Source organism: Xiphias gladius, chromosome 11, assembly GCF_016859285.1.
Source record: "Xiphias gladius isolate SHS-SW01 ecotype Sanya breed wild chromosome 11, ASM1685928v1, whole genome shotgun sequence".
Lineage (NCBI taxonomy): Eukaryota > Metazoa > Chordata > Actinopteri > Istiophoriformes > Xiphiidae > Xiphias > Xiphias gladius.
The window spans coordinates 2,838,431-2,853,726 of record NC_053410.1 but is presented as its reverse complement, the minus strand read 5'-3'; the positions used below and the strand labels follow the sequence as shown (position 1 = coordinate 2,853,726).

General features: G+C 44.6%; 1 protein-coding gene across 1 annotated transcript in view; it reads right to left on the bottom strand.

The window, feature by feature from the left end:
- The window catches only part of atrnl1a (attractin-like 1a), a 242,246-nt gene that overhangs the window by 176,303 nt on the left and 50,647 nt on the right, over positions 1 to 15,296 (bottom strand). The window contains exons 10-14 of the mRNA XM_040139682.1: positions 14,686 to 14,840; positions 4,816 to 4,900; positions 2,585 to 2,796; positions 931 to 1,049; positions 27 to 143 (exon numbers count right to left, since the gene is read on the bottom strand). Of these exons, the coding sequence (XP_039995616.1) occupies positions 27 to 143; positions 931 to 1,049; positions 2,585 to 2,796; positions 4,816 to 4,900; positions 14,686 to 14,840 (688 nt within the window). The remainder of the gene's footprint in view (positions 1 to 26; positions 144 to 930; positions 1,050 to 2,584; positions 2,797 to 4,815; positions 4,901 to 14,685; positions 14,841 to 15,296) is intronic.

The window sequence follows — 15,296 nt, the reverse complement described above, 5'->3', positions numbered from 1 at the left end:
AGTGTCAAGCGTCAAATAATACACACATGTCCCCTCCTTCTGGCCCCGTGCTTCCACAAGCTCAGCTGATGTTCAGACAACATGGATGGAGGGTGAGACAGAGACAGAGCGCCGCCATGCTGCTGGGCTAGCTCCAGAGTCAGCTACACAAACAGACGCACGCACGCGCCCACACAGATTCATTCACAGATTCATATTCAAATCCAGCCAAACACACACGACAGCAGCGTGCAGACACACATTCAAAGAAAGGCAGAGAAAGCAGGGTTGGGAGTAAAAATAGAGAAAGAGACAGAGAAAAGAAAATGAACAAAAATGCAAGAACTGCGCCAGCAAAGGTTCTTTATATAAACTATGCACACCTTGAGTTATCAAATATGTTATCTTTTAAATTAAAATTTTTCAACATGCCTGAAAGGATAAAAGATTAGAAACCCAGATGATGAGTTTCGGTTGTTTGTACCGGAGGACATCAGACAAAAGAGTATGTGTGAGATCATTCAAAAGGGGGGATTGCTGAGAAACTGATTGCTTCAAGCCTTTCCACGAGTCAACAGCATGTAATGTGTTTTTTTTCCTTTGGTCACCAGTCCTTCCTGAGGATCCTGACGACACTCCGAACCTCCCTCTCGCCACCGTCAGCTCAGAATGTCACCTCGTGCGGCGTACCCTTTCTGTTCTCCGTTAGCTCTCCCCTATTGCAACTTCTGCCCCAAAATGTCAGCTTACACAATGTAATAGGTACAATGCAGTTTAATTTACAGAGTGCATTCATGCCTCCCAGAGAGTGGGGAACCCTTTTGATTTCAAGTGACCTTATGACCTTTCATCTGGCAGCAGAACCTCAGAACCTAGCCTCCGGTGGGGAAAGGCACTGTCCGTGTGTCGTGTGTTCCGTGGAACACTTGCCGATGCCCAGTGAAGACTCACCACAGTGCAGTTGCTGGATGCAGAGATACACTTCCTGTCCTCGCACCACTGACAGCCCCAGGTGTTGGCGGTGCAGCTTGCACAGTCTGAGAAGCGGAAACACTGCTCGTCTGTGCTGTCTGGAAGAGGGCACGGCACACACGCGACCATGAACACACAAATACGTATACAATTTAGCAGATCAGACGATATTTTTGCTGTAGTCATGTAGTGGAAGCCTCTTCGACAACTCAAATCTTTTATTCCTACATCTATACTACCTTTCAGGAAGGTGCTGTTCTTAAAACCCTGTATGCGTTCATGCGCTGGCAATTCAGTCGTAACTAGAAGAGCACCGGTCGACCGCCACCAATTATAGTCGTGTTATAATTATAAAGGTGTTTCAATTTCCAAATCAGCGAAGGAGTCGGAGAAGTCATGGCGAATATTATGAAAAAACACTGAAATGCCCAACCGGCTCAAAATATCTGGTATATGTCTGGAGACTGAAGTACGGACTCATATGGTGGCCATGTGCAAGCTGCAGTGCTTTTATAAAGTGTAATGGATGGACTGGAAGGGATTGGATGTGATTAACAGGTATTTACAGGAAAGTTCTGTCATGCTGCTTTATTTCACTCTGGCCATTTATACCTGTCACGGTGCCAATGGTAGGATAAACATACATGCGAGATTAGAGCACAGGCTGTACAGTAACCTGGGACATGTTCATCTGTCGTGACATCCATCGTGCTTTTGATAGATATTTAAAGAACCGGGCCTGCATTTTTTTAAACATTTTACGTTTCTAAACACTTTTTGCAAACATTTACCGACCATTTTTGTACAGTTTTAGACTTTTAAATGTATTTCTCCAGTCATCCGTTGGTTTCCATTCATTTCCACAAAGAACAAAAATCGACTGCCAGATTCTTCAAACGGGGTTAGTTGCCTAATTTTTGTGCGATGGGGGCAGTTTAACTGCAGATTGATTTGAAAGGTCTTCCCTCTGTCATGTCATACTGATAATATACCTGAAATTAATCATATAGTGATGTGTTACACAACCCAAGCAAGATTCAAGTAAATGCCAACTGAATTTAATATTATATGGTAATGAATGTAACCCAATGGATGCTGGGAATAGTACATTAAAGAGTCTCACGTGTGATGTACAGTTTAAATAATTTCTAATAAATAGGCTTACACATGCAAAACCATTGGGATGATCCTTTCAGGCGGTCAATTCCTGTGTAATATTGTTCTATTTAAAACTGACAGAACAACCATTATGATAATTACTTTCAATTTAAACCTGCAGTGAGCTGCCTGAAGCAAAATACCTGGAAAAGCTACTGCATCTACATCTGGCAGAAACAGATGAGGGGGAGGAGGAGGAGGAGGGTTTGGACCAATCCTAATTACTTTAAAATGAGGTAATTGTTGCAGCATTGACCTTCTGTTCCCATAATTATGTTATGCAAACTAACATCAGAAGCCAAATACTTGAGAACAATTATAATTCTCATGAAAAATAGGTCTTTTGGGAGCAACACTCCTCTGTGATTGTGTGTTGACACGACAGTGAGAATATTTAAGGAGAAAGAAAGAAAGCAACAAACACGGATAAACGGCAAAGAATCAGCTGGGCAGACAGGACCCCAGTGTAACGCACCAGGTCGTGCAGGGCAAAACGGAGCAGGCGGGTTGTGGTCAGGTAGTTTTGGCTCCCAGGGGACACATCTACTCTTGACCCAATGGCAGCGGAGGCCTGGCCCGGCAGCAGCACACAGAGCCGGGTTAGAAAAGGCCATACAGAATGGAGGGGTGTAGGCCAGGACATCGTTCAGAAGGAGGCCCGAGAAACCTCCGAAGACGTACATGGAGCTGAAGAAGATACAAAGAGGATTATACAGAATCACAAGGGCCTGTGGGAGAAAGCGACATTCTGTAGTAAAGGTAAAGGCAAGATTGCACGAGTTTTATAGAGACAGAAATGCCTACAGAGATGAAGTCCATTGAAGAAATGTTCAAAAAAAGCAAAAAACCGGAGAACCTTTCAAAAATAAACCTGAGCTCTGGTTGACGTTCCAAGCTGACATTCTTGTGCTAAAAGCTGACTATTTGGTGTTAAAGGGTCAGACAACTATTTCTGAGTTCAGCACTAAGTTTCTCCGCAGCATGATCGACGCCTTCCAAACTTCTTAAGTTTGACGACGTGCTGCCGTTCACGTTTTCTTTTCCTTTGTATCAGCAGTTCTCCCAACAAACAGGCACGGCCTTTTTCCCATCGATATTTTTGAAGAGCATAGAAATATTATAGTTTCAGAATGTGGCAAAAGAAAACCCCACAAAAAAAAAACAAACAAAAAAAATCAACCCAAAACCAAACCCATTCCCTCTCACTTTCCTCCTACTTCTCTCTGTTCTTACACAAACCCACATAATATGTATGAAAAGGATTGTCAGCAACACTGACTTTCATGAAACATAACCAAAAAACTTGAAAGAACAGTAAGGAAAATGAAAACCAAATACATAACAGAGCCATTTCATCCCCTATAAGCGTAATATATCTTGCGGTCACTGCAGCGGTGAACAAAGATTGACCGGTTCCCTGATTTCTCCATAGGCACTTAGTTTACCTCTTACAGTCCATCTTATTTTTTTTCCAGTCCCATAAAATGCGCCCTATTGTTATCCCAGACATTAACATTTGGCTTATTGCTTTCTTCCCCAGCTCGGAGCAATAAGGAGCTTTGCTTGCAGTCTATGCATATCTCTAAATATAGTCTCCTGCCTTCAAAATAAGATCCAGTGAGTGTACATGAAATAAAAAATATTTAAGGTTCTATAGGATTATTTACAAATAATATTTTCGGGAGGATATTAATAACATGTCACTCGCATTTTTGTTCAATTATGCTTTTTTTGGTGTTTTACCTACGTTAAAAAAATGTCCTGTTCACTGGTGAGGTGTGAGAAAAACAGTCTTTTATCAGACTACACTGCGGAAGTTATTTACAGTTTTTGTAGGAGGTTGAGAAAAACAAAACAGCACAGGAGAACACTGGCTGAGGAATGCCAGGTGCGTCCACAACAGCTGTTTTCCGCCTTTCGCTTTTTTGGGGTTTTTTTCTGTTTTAAAAGTTCTACGCAGGCTTTTTTCTTTCCAGGTAGCAGCCTGAGTGACTTGTCAGGATCCAATACAGAGATCTAAAAACCACATTCTTTTAGAAACCACAGCACCAGGTTGGAAGAACTGGCGTGACCAGTTTTTTTCTGTATGAAACACAGAGATGCGGATTCGAAAATGGTAAAGGTATAAACGGAGCTCTGGGGGGAATAAACAGAAATACATTGTGTATATATACACTGCATCTATACATAGAGGGTGTAAATTAAATTACTGAGAGTGTGAAGCAGACGAAACATCCACATTCAGACAAGAGATGAAGTGGGAGAGGCACAGCCCCGGTTTCTGAACAGAAAGCTTCTGAGACGCCAGCAGAGGGGGAAGTGAGGAGAGAAGTGTAAATTAAAACTAAATATAACATTGAGATCAAGAGATCAATCCATAAACTACCTACAACTGGGAAAGGAAAGGACTCTCTGTGCTTCCAAAACTTAGAGGACATTGCGGGAGGACATCAAGAAAATGCAAAAATGTACCAAGGAATAATTTGCATAAATAGAATTGAGTAGTTTAACAGATTATTTAGCAGTTTTACCCAGATTTGAGCCTCAGAAAGTACACCGCCGAGGTGTCTTTAAGCAAGGCGATACACCTCAAGCACATTCCGAGACGCTGGTGTACGTAGATGTTCTCTGGAGGACAGCTTGAAGTGTTTTCAAAAATAGTATTTCCCAGGTGAAGTGTGGCTAGTATGGAGGGAAGGAACTCACCCGTTGCTAACCACAGCAGAGTGTCCAAAGCGGGTGACGTCCCGGTGCAGCCCTGGCCTGGGGAGGACGGTCCACTCATCACAAGCTGGGGACAAACACAACCGCATAGGCACACTTCTAAATACAGCACTTTAGCTCTCTGTGTTTGTGAGTGTGTGTGTGTGTGTGTCTGTGTGTCTGGGCCTGAAATGAGAAATCGCAAAAGGTTGAGGCGTTAAGAACCCGATTAAAAGAGGATCGTAGGCGGCTTCTCTGGCCGCGCTTTTATCCACCACCGACTTATTCAGTAAAGGATAATGTACTTCTAGGTGTTAAATCATAGGGAACTAACAGACCAAGCAGGGGTCAGTCCACTACTGCAGGTCCCCCACTGTATTGTATTGCAGCTGACCACAGAAATCAAAGCAGGAAATCTAAAAATAATTGTGTTCTGTTTTGGCTGCGTTTAACGGTTAGTTGGTTTCTGGTTCTACGGTTAGCAGTCTGTTATAGGCAGAATATTGCTGATTCAACTTTTGATCAGAACTATATTTGCTGTGTCCTGACATTTAATTTTAGAGCAAAACCACCTTTTTTTTTATTTTTTATTTTGGAGCTTGAGCAACTGCTGTACATCAGTCATTCAGACATCTATGAATCACTTACGCTTTAATAAAAATGAAAGCTGTCAGAATCTCCATCGCTATTGTGAATTCAGGTAAAAAAAAAAGTGATAAAACCGTGTTTCCTCCTCAAGTAATTACCCTTGGGAATGGAGCAAAAGTTTAACAGATATGGCCAAATGTAAGCGGACACCCAGTCAGCACGGGACTGCCAGCAGAGAATTACTGATGGTCCAACAGTGGTGCCGGGCGACGAGGTCTGGCTCACGGCCGGCGTTCCGGTTCGTCCCAAAGACGCTGGACGGGACTCAGGTGAGTCCCTCTGTGCAGTGGTTCAACGGAAAGCTAGGAAGACCACTGCTTTATGCCCCTGCCCTAAACCGTGAAAAACAGCCCCTGACCAACAATACACACACAGTGTGTGATTATTATTTTCATCATATTTTGACGTGCAACTGTCAGTCAGAGTAGACTTATGAGACTCATCGTTTTACAAGTTTTCTCTCCTTTTTTTTTTCCACTTTTGGAATACGGGGTGCCTAAGTTGTTGTTGCATGTGAGACGAATGAGCACTGGAGGGTGATCCACAGTTCAACCCACTCCCCTAATTTCATCACAAGGAATGAGAACTCATTATCCTTAGATAGGGAAGATAACCGCGGAGATGACTTCATAAAATTTCATCATGAATCTCTCCCTCTCTCTCTCTCTCTCTCTCTTTCCCTCTCTCTCTCTCTCTCTCTCTCTCTCTCTCTCTCCCTCTCTCTCTCTCTCTCTCTCTCTCTCTCTCTCTGTCTCTCTCTCTCTCTCTCTCTCTCTCTCTCTCTCTCTCTGTCTCTCTCTGTCTCCCCCTCTCTCTCCCTCTTTCCCTCTCTCTCTCTCTGTCTCTCTCTCCCCCACTAGTTATCATTGGAGCTATCAGCTTTGTGTATTTTACGGTTTGGATTTTACAACTCTTTGATCTTTTAACGACCTCTACGTGCTTCCATTATATTAATATCAAAACACTGTGTGTGTGTGTGTGTGTGTGTGTGTGTCTGTCTGTCTGTCTGTCTGTCTGTCTGTGTGTGTGTGTGTGTGTGTATGTATGTTTAAACGTCCCATTTAGCCAGACGAGCCTTCCCTGAACGTAAACGGAGAGCCGGTAGGGTTGGGGACTCTGGGACGCCAGGTTGCTAACGACCTCGTTAAGCGGTGTGCTAATTGGGGGACCTTGTTTAAGGGCGAGGGATGGGGCAGAGGACACGGCGAGGGGACCGGGAGGGAGAGGGGTCGTTCTAATCAGCACCGAGAGCAATGAGTTCATCACTAGCAGGGGTTAGAGGTCAGTCGTATTAACACGCCAAACTAGACTGACACTGAACTGAAGCCCGGTAATACTGCAGGTGGTGGAAACCGTATGAACACGGGTGTTTATTCCTTCAGTTCAGTTTCTCAGGCTGTGGTTCAGTTGGATGGGTGGACCATAAACTACCAGCCGCCCTAACCATAAGCTTAAGGAGGAAACATGTCTCCTTTGCTGTTATTGTTGTTATTTTAAATCTTTACGGAATAGTTTGATATTTTGACATTTTGTTTGCTTTAAACAAAGGGGACAGCGTGTTAATTGGAAACCTTTTTAGCTGCTGATAAGCTTATTTTTTCACTGTAGAAAGAAAGTGGGTAGCCGTTTCCCCCCTGCTTCGGATCCAAATCTCAAGCTAGGCTAACGGGCTGCTGGCTATACTGTTGCTTCACATTTAGTGTGCTGACTTCTCACTCTCTCAGCAAAGGCGTACACTCAGTATGTCGAACTCTTCCTTTAACCGGGTTTGTTAGGTTGGACTTGTCGTGTTAATAGCGTAGATCCAGCCCAGTAGCCCCAGAAATGACAATCGGTGCCAACGCCGGAAGCGTCATTTGACCGCTGACAAGTGTCACCTGTAGCGCGCACCAGACGCGTCATACGGCCAGAAGCGGACGAGGCACAGCAGCCCGGACGATCAATCTTTGCCGTTGCGCAGACTTGTCCAATATCAACGTTCTGACTGGTAATGGAGTTGTATAAATTAACGGTAAACTTTCTGACAAGCCAGTCTGGGGATTTGAATCTGCGGTACTCCTGCTGAATCTACTTCCAGATCTTGCACGGACACAGATGTTCTGCCAGCTGTACTTTTAATATAAGCGGTAAGGCCCTGTATCGCATTGGCTCCTCTGCCTTGCTAAGCACCAGTCAGCAGGGGCTTCAGGCGTGCACCGCTAGCCGACAACTACGTCCATATGTGGTGCTAAAAGTTTAACTACTTTTCACTTCTGGCTTAGTGCCGACAAGTCACACAACCGAGTTCTTTTCCTCAAAACCATTCCCAGGGATTTTGGCTGTGGAAGCTCGGCAACTTAACTGTTTATCATCTTTTTAAAGGCATCTAAGATACTGTCATAACTATTTGATTATATAGTGTCTATTTATTATTTGAATGTGTATTAACATTAAATAACACACACATTGATAGTAGACAGTGCTAACCTTAGTTATAGTGAACGAATTTCTAGTTTCTAGTTTAGATGCTGATTGGTGGTTACGTAAATATCAGATTACCTTTCTGCTGCAGGTGAAGTCCCACTTACCCTGAAGGGGACAACCCGTGTTTCTGGATATTTACTGCACAGTTGTGACACTGACGTAACGTTTCGTCATCTTTTCTTCTTATGTAAATAAAGGGATTTCTCACCACTGACCGCTGCTGACAAGCCCTCTCTGTCATCAGTCGCCTAACCTTAACCATTTAACCAACCATTACCATTGTCACAATCAGATATGGCAGAAAGAAATCTTGTGTTGGCGCCGGACGTCATAAAATGTTGTATGAAACAGTTAATAATGTTCTAGAGAACCATCCGAACGTATCATTTGGTCTGGTGACAGTGTTACACGCCCTGGATGATGATGATGACAATCTCCTGCTGTAAAAGGAAAAGAAAATGAGTTTTACTTTGATAGATCAGGTATAAAGCTTGCGAGGGGCCTAGTAGGTTGGGGACATCTGTACTTTCTGTCATGCAGCGCCGCAGTGTTTCTGTTTCTTAACTGTTAAAATTCCTGTTTTTTAAAAGTACAGGAAACCTGTGATTTGTGATTTTGAGATGCGAGTCAGTCCCCCTGTGGCGCTGAAGTTTCAAAAGCCCACCACACCTGACCTCCGACCTCCGGCCACGGCCAAAAACCTCGCAACCAACTGGCGACCAACCACCGTGAGACTGAAGCTGCCAAATTGTCCACCACAGAAGTGCAGGCTCGACTGATACTTATCAGCCACAACACACACACATACATGGGGACGCACACATCAACACGGATTTTAATTTCCTCTCAGGATATGAGAAAAGCTGTGTTAATAATGCATGGTGGGACAGAGAGAGAAATCATGAGTCTAGATCGAAGCGGGCGGGAAGGCCGGGCTGATTGACAGTTTGATCTGATCTGCACTAATGGAGGTCTTGAAGAAGAAGGGTGGGAGGAGGAGGAGGAGGAGGAGGAGGAAGGCGTCTGAACGGCAGCCACTGTCTGCTCCTCCAATATATCACAGCTCCCACCATCTTCCAAACAAGCTCCCAGCCTGCCCTGGGCCTTTCAGTGAGCTGTGCCATGTGACCGTGTGTGTGTGTGTGTGTGTGTGTGTGTGTGTGTGTGTGTGTGTGTGTGTGTGTTTGTGTATGTTTGTGTGGAGCAAGCAGCGTGTGGGTGTGTGCCTGTGGTGTGTCAAGTTGGAAAGGGCCGCTATTTTAATCAGAGTTCATTTTCCCCCCCAAATCTAATTAGAAGTGTGAGGGGGGCAGGGTCGAAGGGAGAGGGAGAGCTGACGGGGGGGAGCGAGAATTAAATCCAAATGAAAAGTGCCTTCCATGTCGACCTGAATCTAATGTGTGGCAGCAGAAGAGCAGCAGAAGCTAATAACACAGCGTCGCCCCTCCAAGGTTAGCGCGGCAAAACAAAAACAAATTAGAGCTCAAAACCCCTCTGCTCGCAGCGAGCGTGGAGGCAGGGAGGAACGGAGGAGCAAATGAAGAAGAAACAAGGGATGGAGAGAAGTGACTTCCACAGGTGGAACTAATTAATTATCTCCCGGAGAGACACGGGAGGGCGGAGGAGACAGGAGAGGAGACGAGACAGGAGAGGAGAGGAGACGAGACAGGAGAGGAGATCTACAACACGTGGAAAAGAAAGCATGACGCAAGTAGAAAAGACGGACGATCAGCAGAGAATCCCACGCAACAAGCAAGCTGTCGTATGATCTAAAGGATTGAAATAGTGCCTACCTTACTCACTGACTGATTTTCTAAAACTTCTCCATATAATTTCCTAGAAAAAAAACTGTTCATTTGCTGGAAAGTGCTATGTAATTTGGTAGAATTAGGCTGTGAGAAATGTATAAAAAGTGCACAGCTGCCACTGGTGGTAAGTACTTGTATCTGTAATTTTTAAATAGAGATTCCAACGAAGAATTTAGGGAAACGTAGGGTTCAACAAAAAAAAGTTACAATTGAACGAGACGGGTAAGTATGAAACTGCGAGGAACGGACTTATGTCACAGCCCAATGTCTGCTTGGGCTACCGAGTGGGTCCCTGTCAGTTTAAGAACTCTCAACATTTGTGTCATAGCTATTTAGAATTTTTGCAGTCCGGATATTAATGACTGCTTACACAGGAAAGTCCACCAAACAAGTCTATTCGATTTTCTACCTAACTACTAGATAATTTCCCCAAAACTCAAATATAATAGCCATACAGCTGCAACCGTACCAAGTGAGCAATTTCCCTTTTAATTAGTACCAAATTACAGAGCCTGCTCCAGGAAATGATAATAGTTATGAAGTTACAATCGCAAATTGCTCATAAAATTCCCCGGAAAGTAGTTGAAAATTAACCATTACCAAACTATCAAAGTATCAAACAACGATGATAGGGTAAGCAAAAGTGACTAATAGCAGTCTACAATGAGGCTCGATGACTTAATGAGGCAATAGCAAAAGACAAAAAGTATATCTGCAGTGTTGTTTTCCGTCTTACCAAATCTGGTCTGGTTTTAAAAATAAGCTAAAGCATCCAGTTTCCTCCCAGCAGATGTTTGGGATGTATGTTTGACAGCCATGTGATCCGATCTGAAACGTGTTTCTTGTCTGATCTACCTGAAAACACGGGAATATCTTAAAAATCAGCACAAATGAACGACACTTGCCTTACAACAACTTTCTTATTCTAATAAAAGTTTTGCAGGAAAAAACTCTTCATACCGGATAAGACAAAATATTACTGAATCAGATAATGACCTTCTTACATTTCCTTTTTCAGTGTTGGCAAAAAAAAAAAAAAGGTAAAAGTCAAAGAAGCAAGAGAACACGGTTAAAATGGTTGAAGTTGGTCCAGCCATGGAGGAAGGACTGTGGCAAAATGGAAGGGAGAAAACAGGAAAAAGGAAAGCAGAGCTGGGAGACACTTCTCGGGTTGGCTCAGGTTTAAAACCTCTCTTGAGCTCATCACAACCCTTGGCGTGTTAAACAGTCACCACACCGGCCCGGCAGATGAGTTTAATTCCCCATAATCCCTCTCTGGGTTACAGGAGACTGTTTAGTGGCACCATGGTGAGAAAAGAAATAGAAAGACTAACTGACTAACTGCAGACTGGTCTGGTTATAATGATAGTAAGACGCTGCTGAACCTCCTCAACGAACAGGAAAGACTGTGAGACAGAGTCCTCCGCAACTAATCCTCAGCACAGATCGGCGGCGCTGCGGCGGGGACATGGCTGCCGCAGAGACGGAGGCGATTCCACAGAGTCGGCGTGTTGAATGTAGTCTAAGTTTAACCTGGAACCTCCCGTCAGACGTGTTATCTCATGAATCCCCAGGAGGCTAGTTGCGTGCCTTTATTCTCAAGTAAGAAATCAGCTAGCACAGCATCATAGCACGAGGGTGGACACAGTGAGGAAACAGCTAGCTAGCCCGGCCCCGTCCAACGGTCACAAAATCCACCTACCAGCACCCCTAAGGCTCACTAACCAATACGCTCTCATTTGTTTAATCTGCACAAAGAACCTAGAGCAAAAATGACAGCGGGCTGTGGTATGGAGGGTGGTAGACATTGGCAAATGACGTCGGATTGGAAAATGTTTTGGAAAATGAGTTAACGGTGTGAAAATGAGCATGCAGAATGTATACAGGTCTTTTTCCAAATATGCAGGAGCACCGTTCATTGGCTCACACGTAGCCCCCTTTTCATTTTTCCCTCTCTCCATCCAGTTTCCCTCTGTTTTTTCTCTTTCAACCATCACCACGACCCTCCCTCCTTCCCCCCCTCTGTCTCCGCAGTAAGCGAGAGAGCTGGCTGGCGGACAACAAAGTTGGGCAGATCTGCAGATGCGCGCGGCAATGAATAAATGATGATAAAGACAGGGGGGTGCGTTTGCACAGAGTAGAGGGACGTGTAAAGACGCACGGTTATGGCGAGTGTCGATCGGCCAAAAAAACACAGCATTCAACGCTACGTTGTTTCCAACTTCATTAAAAGTGCGATGCTCTGTAAACAAATGCTTTATCGTTTATTACCTTTGAATTTGCCTTTTATTCACAAGCTTATTATCTGCTCTATGCTGGCCTACCTTTATTGTGTTTAGGTAATTCTCTTTCACCGTCCTCGGTGCTTTCTTTTCTCTCCCTAAATCCCTCCTTCATTTACTCTTTATTTCTCTCCCGCTCTGTGCATATCCCTCTCTCCTTCCTCAGTGCTTTGCTCTCTTATTTCACCTGCTTCTTTTTTTTTTTTTTTTTCATCTCACCAATAGCCTGCCTGGTATTTTACCCTTTATATATAAGTTACAGCAGAGAGTGAGGAGACAGATGAAAGAAAAAGGGGAGACAACGCCAGAAATATTGATTATCTTTTTTTAAACCAAAACCTGCGACTCCAGGTCCTGCTTTTTCTGCAGCTTTTAACCACATGTCAAGGCCGCCCTCAGCAGAGTCCATTCACTTGACCACTTGACCACCAGTATGCAACTTTGATCATGACTGAAAGGTCCGGAAAAAGCCCATCGGTGGCTCTCGAGTTAAGATTTGTTGTCAAACTGGCGGTCAAGTTAAACAGCAAATGGTTTCGTCTCCATAGCACTTTTATCCAAAGTGCTCTACCATTAGCCTCGCACATGCTCAGAGTCCAGTGGCAGAAGGGAATCAAACGGGCGACGGTGTGTTTAGTGGACAACCTGCTCTACCTCCTAAGCCGCAGCCGCCCAGGTCTGTTTGTCTGCCGCAGGTGTAGCTACGATTTTGACAGAGATGACAGAAAACAGTGAAAATCACAAGGGCCCGAGGTGACAACTTCATAAGCCTGGTTTTTTTAGTCTGACCAGACCCATGGGAAACCTGCTCGAACCCGCCAGACGTAATTTTCAAAGAAAGGAGACCCAATGCACGAGGGACCAAAGAACCAAGACGAGATAAACCGGACCCAAAATGCCTTCAGTCTAAGAGAGAACACCGAAACTGGCAGCGATAACCAGCAATCAGTATCAAACAGAGCAGCGATACACGTCATTTCTCTGCATTTCACAGTTCACACGCTCCTTCTCACCTCAAAAAGACATTTTTCCCCCGAAATCATTGTGACACACCGAGTGAGCGGAGCTGATAGATTCCAAATACACACCAGAGACCCTTGTTGGTGGCAGAAATCTGACTTTCCCACACCAAAGATAACCCCAAGAAAAATTTGAAAAAACAGACAGAAGCAGCACATATTCACATTTGAGATCAAATCAACAAGGAAGGTATGGAATATATTTTTGCGTAATAATTGACCAATGAATCTCTAGCTCTCTACCCATAGGACATCTTCCATCTTAACAAACAGTTATAACCGTAGCTGTAACTGTCCATGAACTGATATAAGGACATGGCAGCAGCTTCACCTTCTGTGCCACCGGCATGTTTTCTGCTTCCAATCTCTACGGATCTCGTTGTCCTCCCTTTAAAGAAGTCAGCCATCTTTTTCTTTTCTTTTTTTTTTCTTACTCTGCACCATACAGCACCTTTCAACATGCCCATACATCCATCTGTCTTTCTTTCCCTGCTTCCGTCTTCTCTCCGTCGCGCTCTCTCTCTGCTCCCTGTTGTTTCTCTCCTACGAAGAGTTGCTGTAATCCCTCTTCTCCTCTCCCAGCGCTCCCTTCATCCTTCCATTTCTCTGTTCCTGTCGTGGGGTGGAAGCAGCCTCGTGCCATCTGGTCTACGGTGCGACCGGGTAGTCGGTGATGGGATCCTTAATCATCCATACTCTCTACCTATACCGCAGTCCAACACATCCTAACACACTCCTGTTTTCTACCTCATGGACTCTTCTGCCTTGACGATTTTTTTTTGTTTTTTTGTCTCTTGTCTCTGTTTTTTTGTCTCTGTTACGTTTCTCTCGTTCTCTTTCCCTCTCTCCCTCTCATACATTATGCACCATTAAGGGAATTTCATCAAATGCTGCTGCTGCACAATTCTGATTCACACCAGGAAATCGGTAGCAATCAGTAGCGTGTGTGTTTCTGCGTATAAGGAAGCAGCCTGAAAGACTGATAACGACGAAACCAAAAAACTTTTTCTCTGAGGGTCACCTTGGGTAGGGCGTTGGTTTAGCAGGGTGTGTGTGGTGAACGTGACGGCCCCCTCAATTACTGTCAAAATACACTGCGTAATGTGGTAAATGTAGTGAATGTGTTGGATAATGTAATAATTGAGGATACGGAAACCAAGACCTAATCATGTATCAAACACGGCGTGGTTCATCTGTTAGGAAACTCGGGATGTCACGCCGTCGCACATTTTTACGCGGAAAGCTCTTAACGCTGTGTGTTGCCGACAATGGGGGCGTAAGAAAGTGGTGTGAAACTCTATGCGTAACAAGGGAGGCGCGCGGCTCTCCTCACTTCTTAATACAAACAAAGACTGCAGCGCAAGGGAAACTGGAATAGGTACAACTGCAAAAAAAAAAAAAAAAAAGGTAAAACAGAATAGTTACTGTTACACTAGAAAGAGTAATAGATCGAAACTAATAGAACGAGGCGCCGGCCTTTTGAAATGAGCTTGCAGGGATAGAATCCTGACCATGGACAGGATGGCAGGGTGAACTGTGGCCCTGAGGGAGACTGGGATTAGTCCTCGAGGACAGTTTCAATATGAGCAGAACTACGTAAAACTATTTGTTACATCTGCCGCAACTTACGACCTGTTCAAGACTCGTTCTTACCTATGTCATACGCCAGGAAGTCGGCAGAAAAGCACTTGGCTCCATTGCTTAGCGACGTGTCATTGTGAGTGTTTCCCCCGAAAACCAGGACCGTACCGCTCAGCAGCACCGCGGAGTGGAGGTACCGCGCCAAACCGCTCTCTCTGAGGATCAACCTGCACACACACACACACATACACACACACACACACACACACACACATGTTGGTAGAGACAAACACACAGAGAAAAGCGTGTGACTCAGCAGCATGAGAAAAGCGTTAATTTGTCAGTTTTATGAGTGTGTGTGTGTGTGTGTGTGTGTGTGTGTGTGTGTGTGTGCGAGACATTATTTCCATGATGCCATGTTACTGATGGTTACTGTCAGAGTGTGTGACCTGGCCCCTGGTGACTGCCCCTCAGACCAACTGTTCTTTCATGGGAGCTGCATACACACACACACACACACACACATGCAGACATACAGAAACACTCAACACAGACGTTGTAGGAGGTCTCAGTCTGCTGCGCGTGACCTCCTGGAGGTCAAAGGTCGCATAGTGGAGACCAACTGTGGTGGCTATCTGTGGCTTCTCCATTCACCGCAGAAGCTCTGACTTTCCACCAGAGAC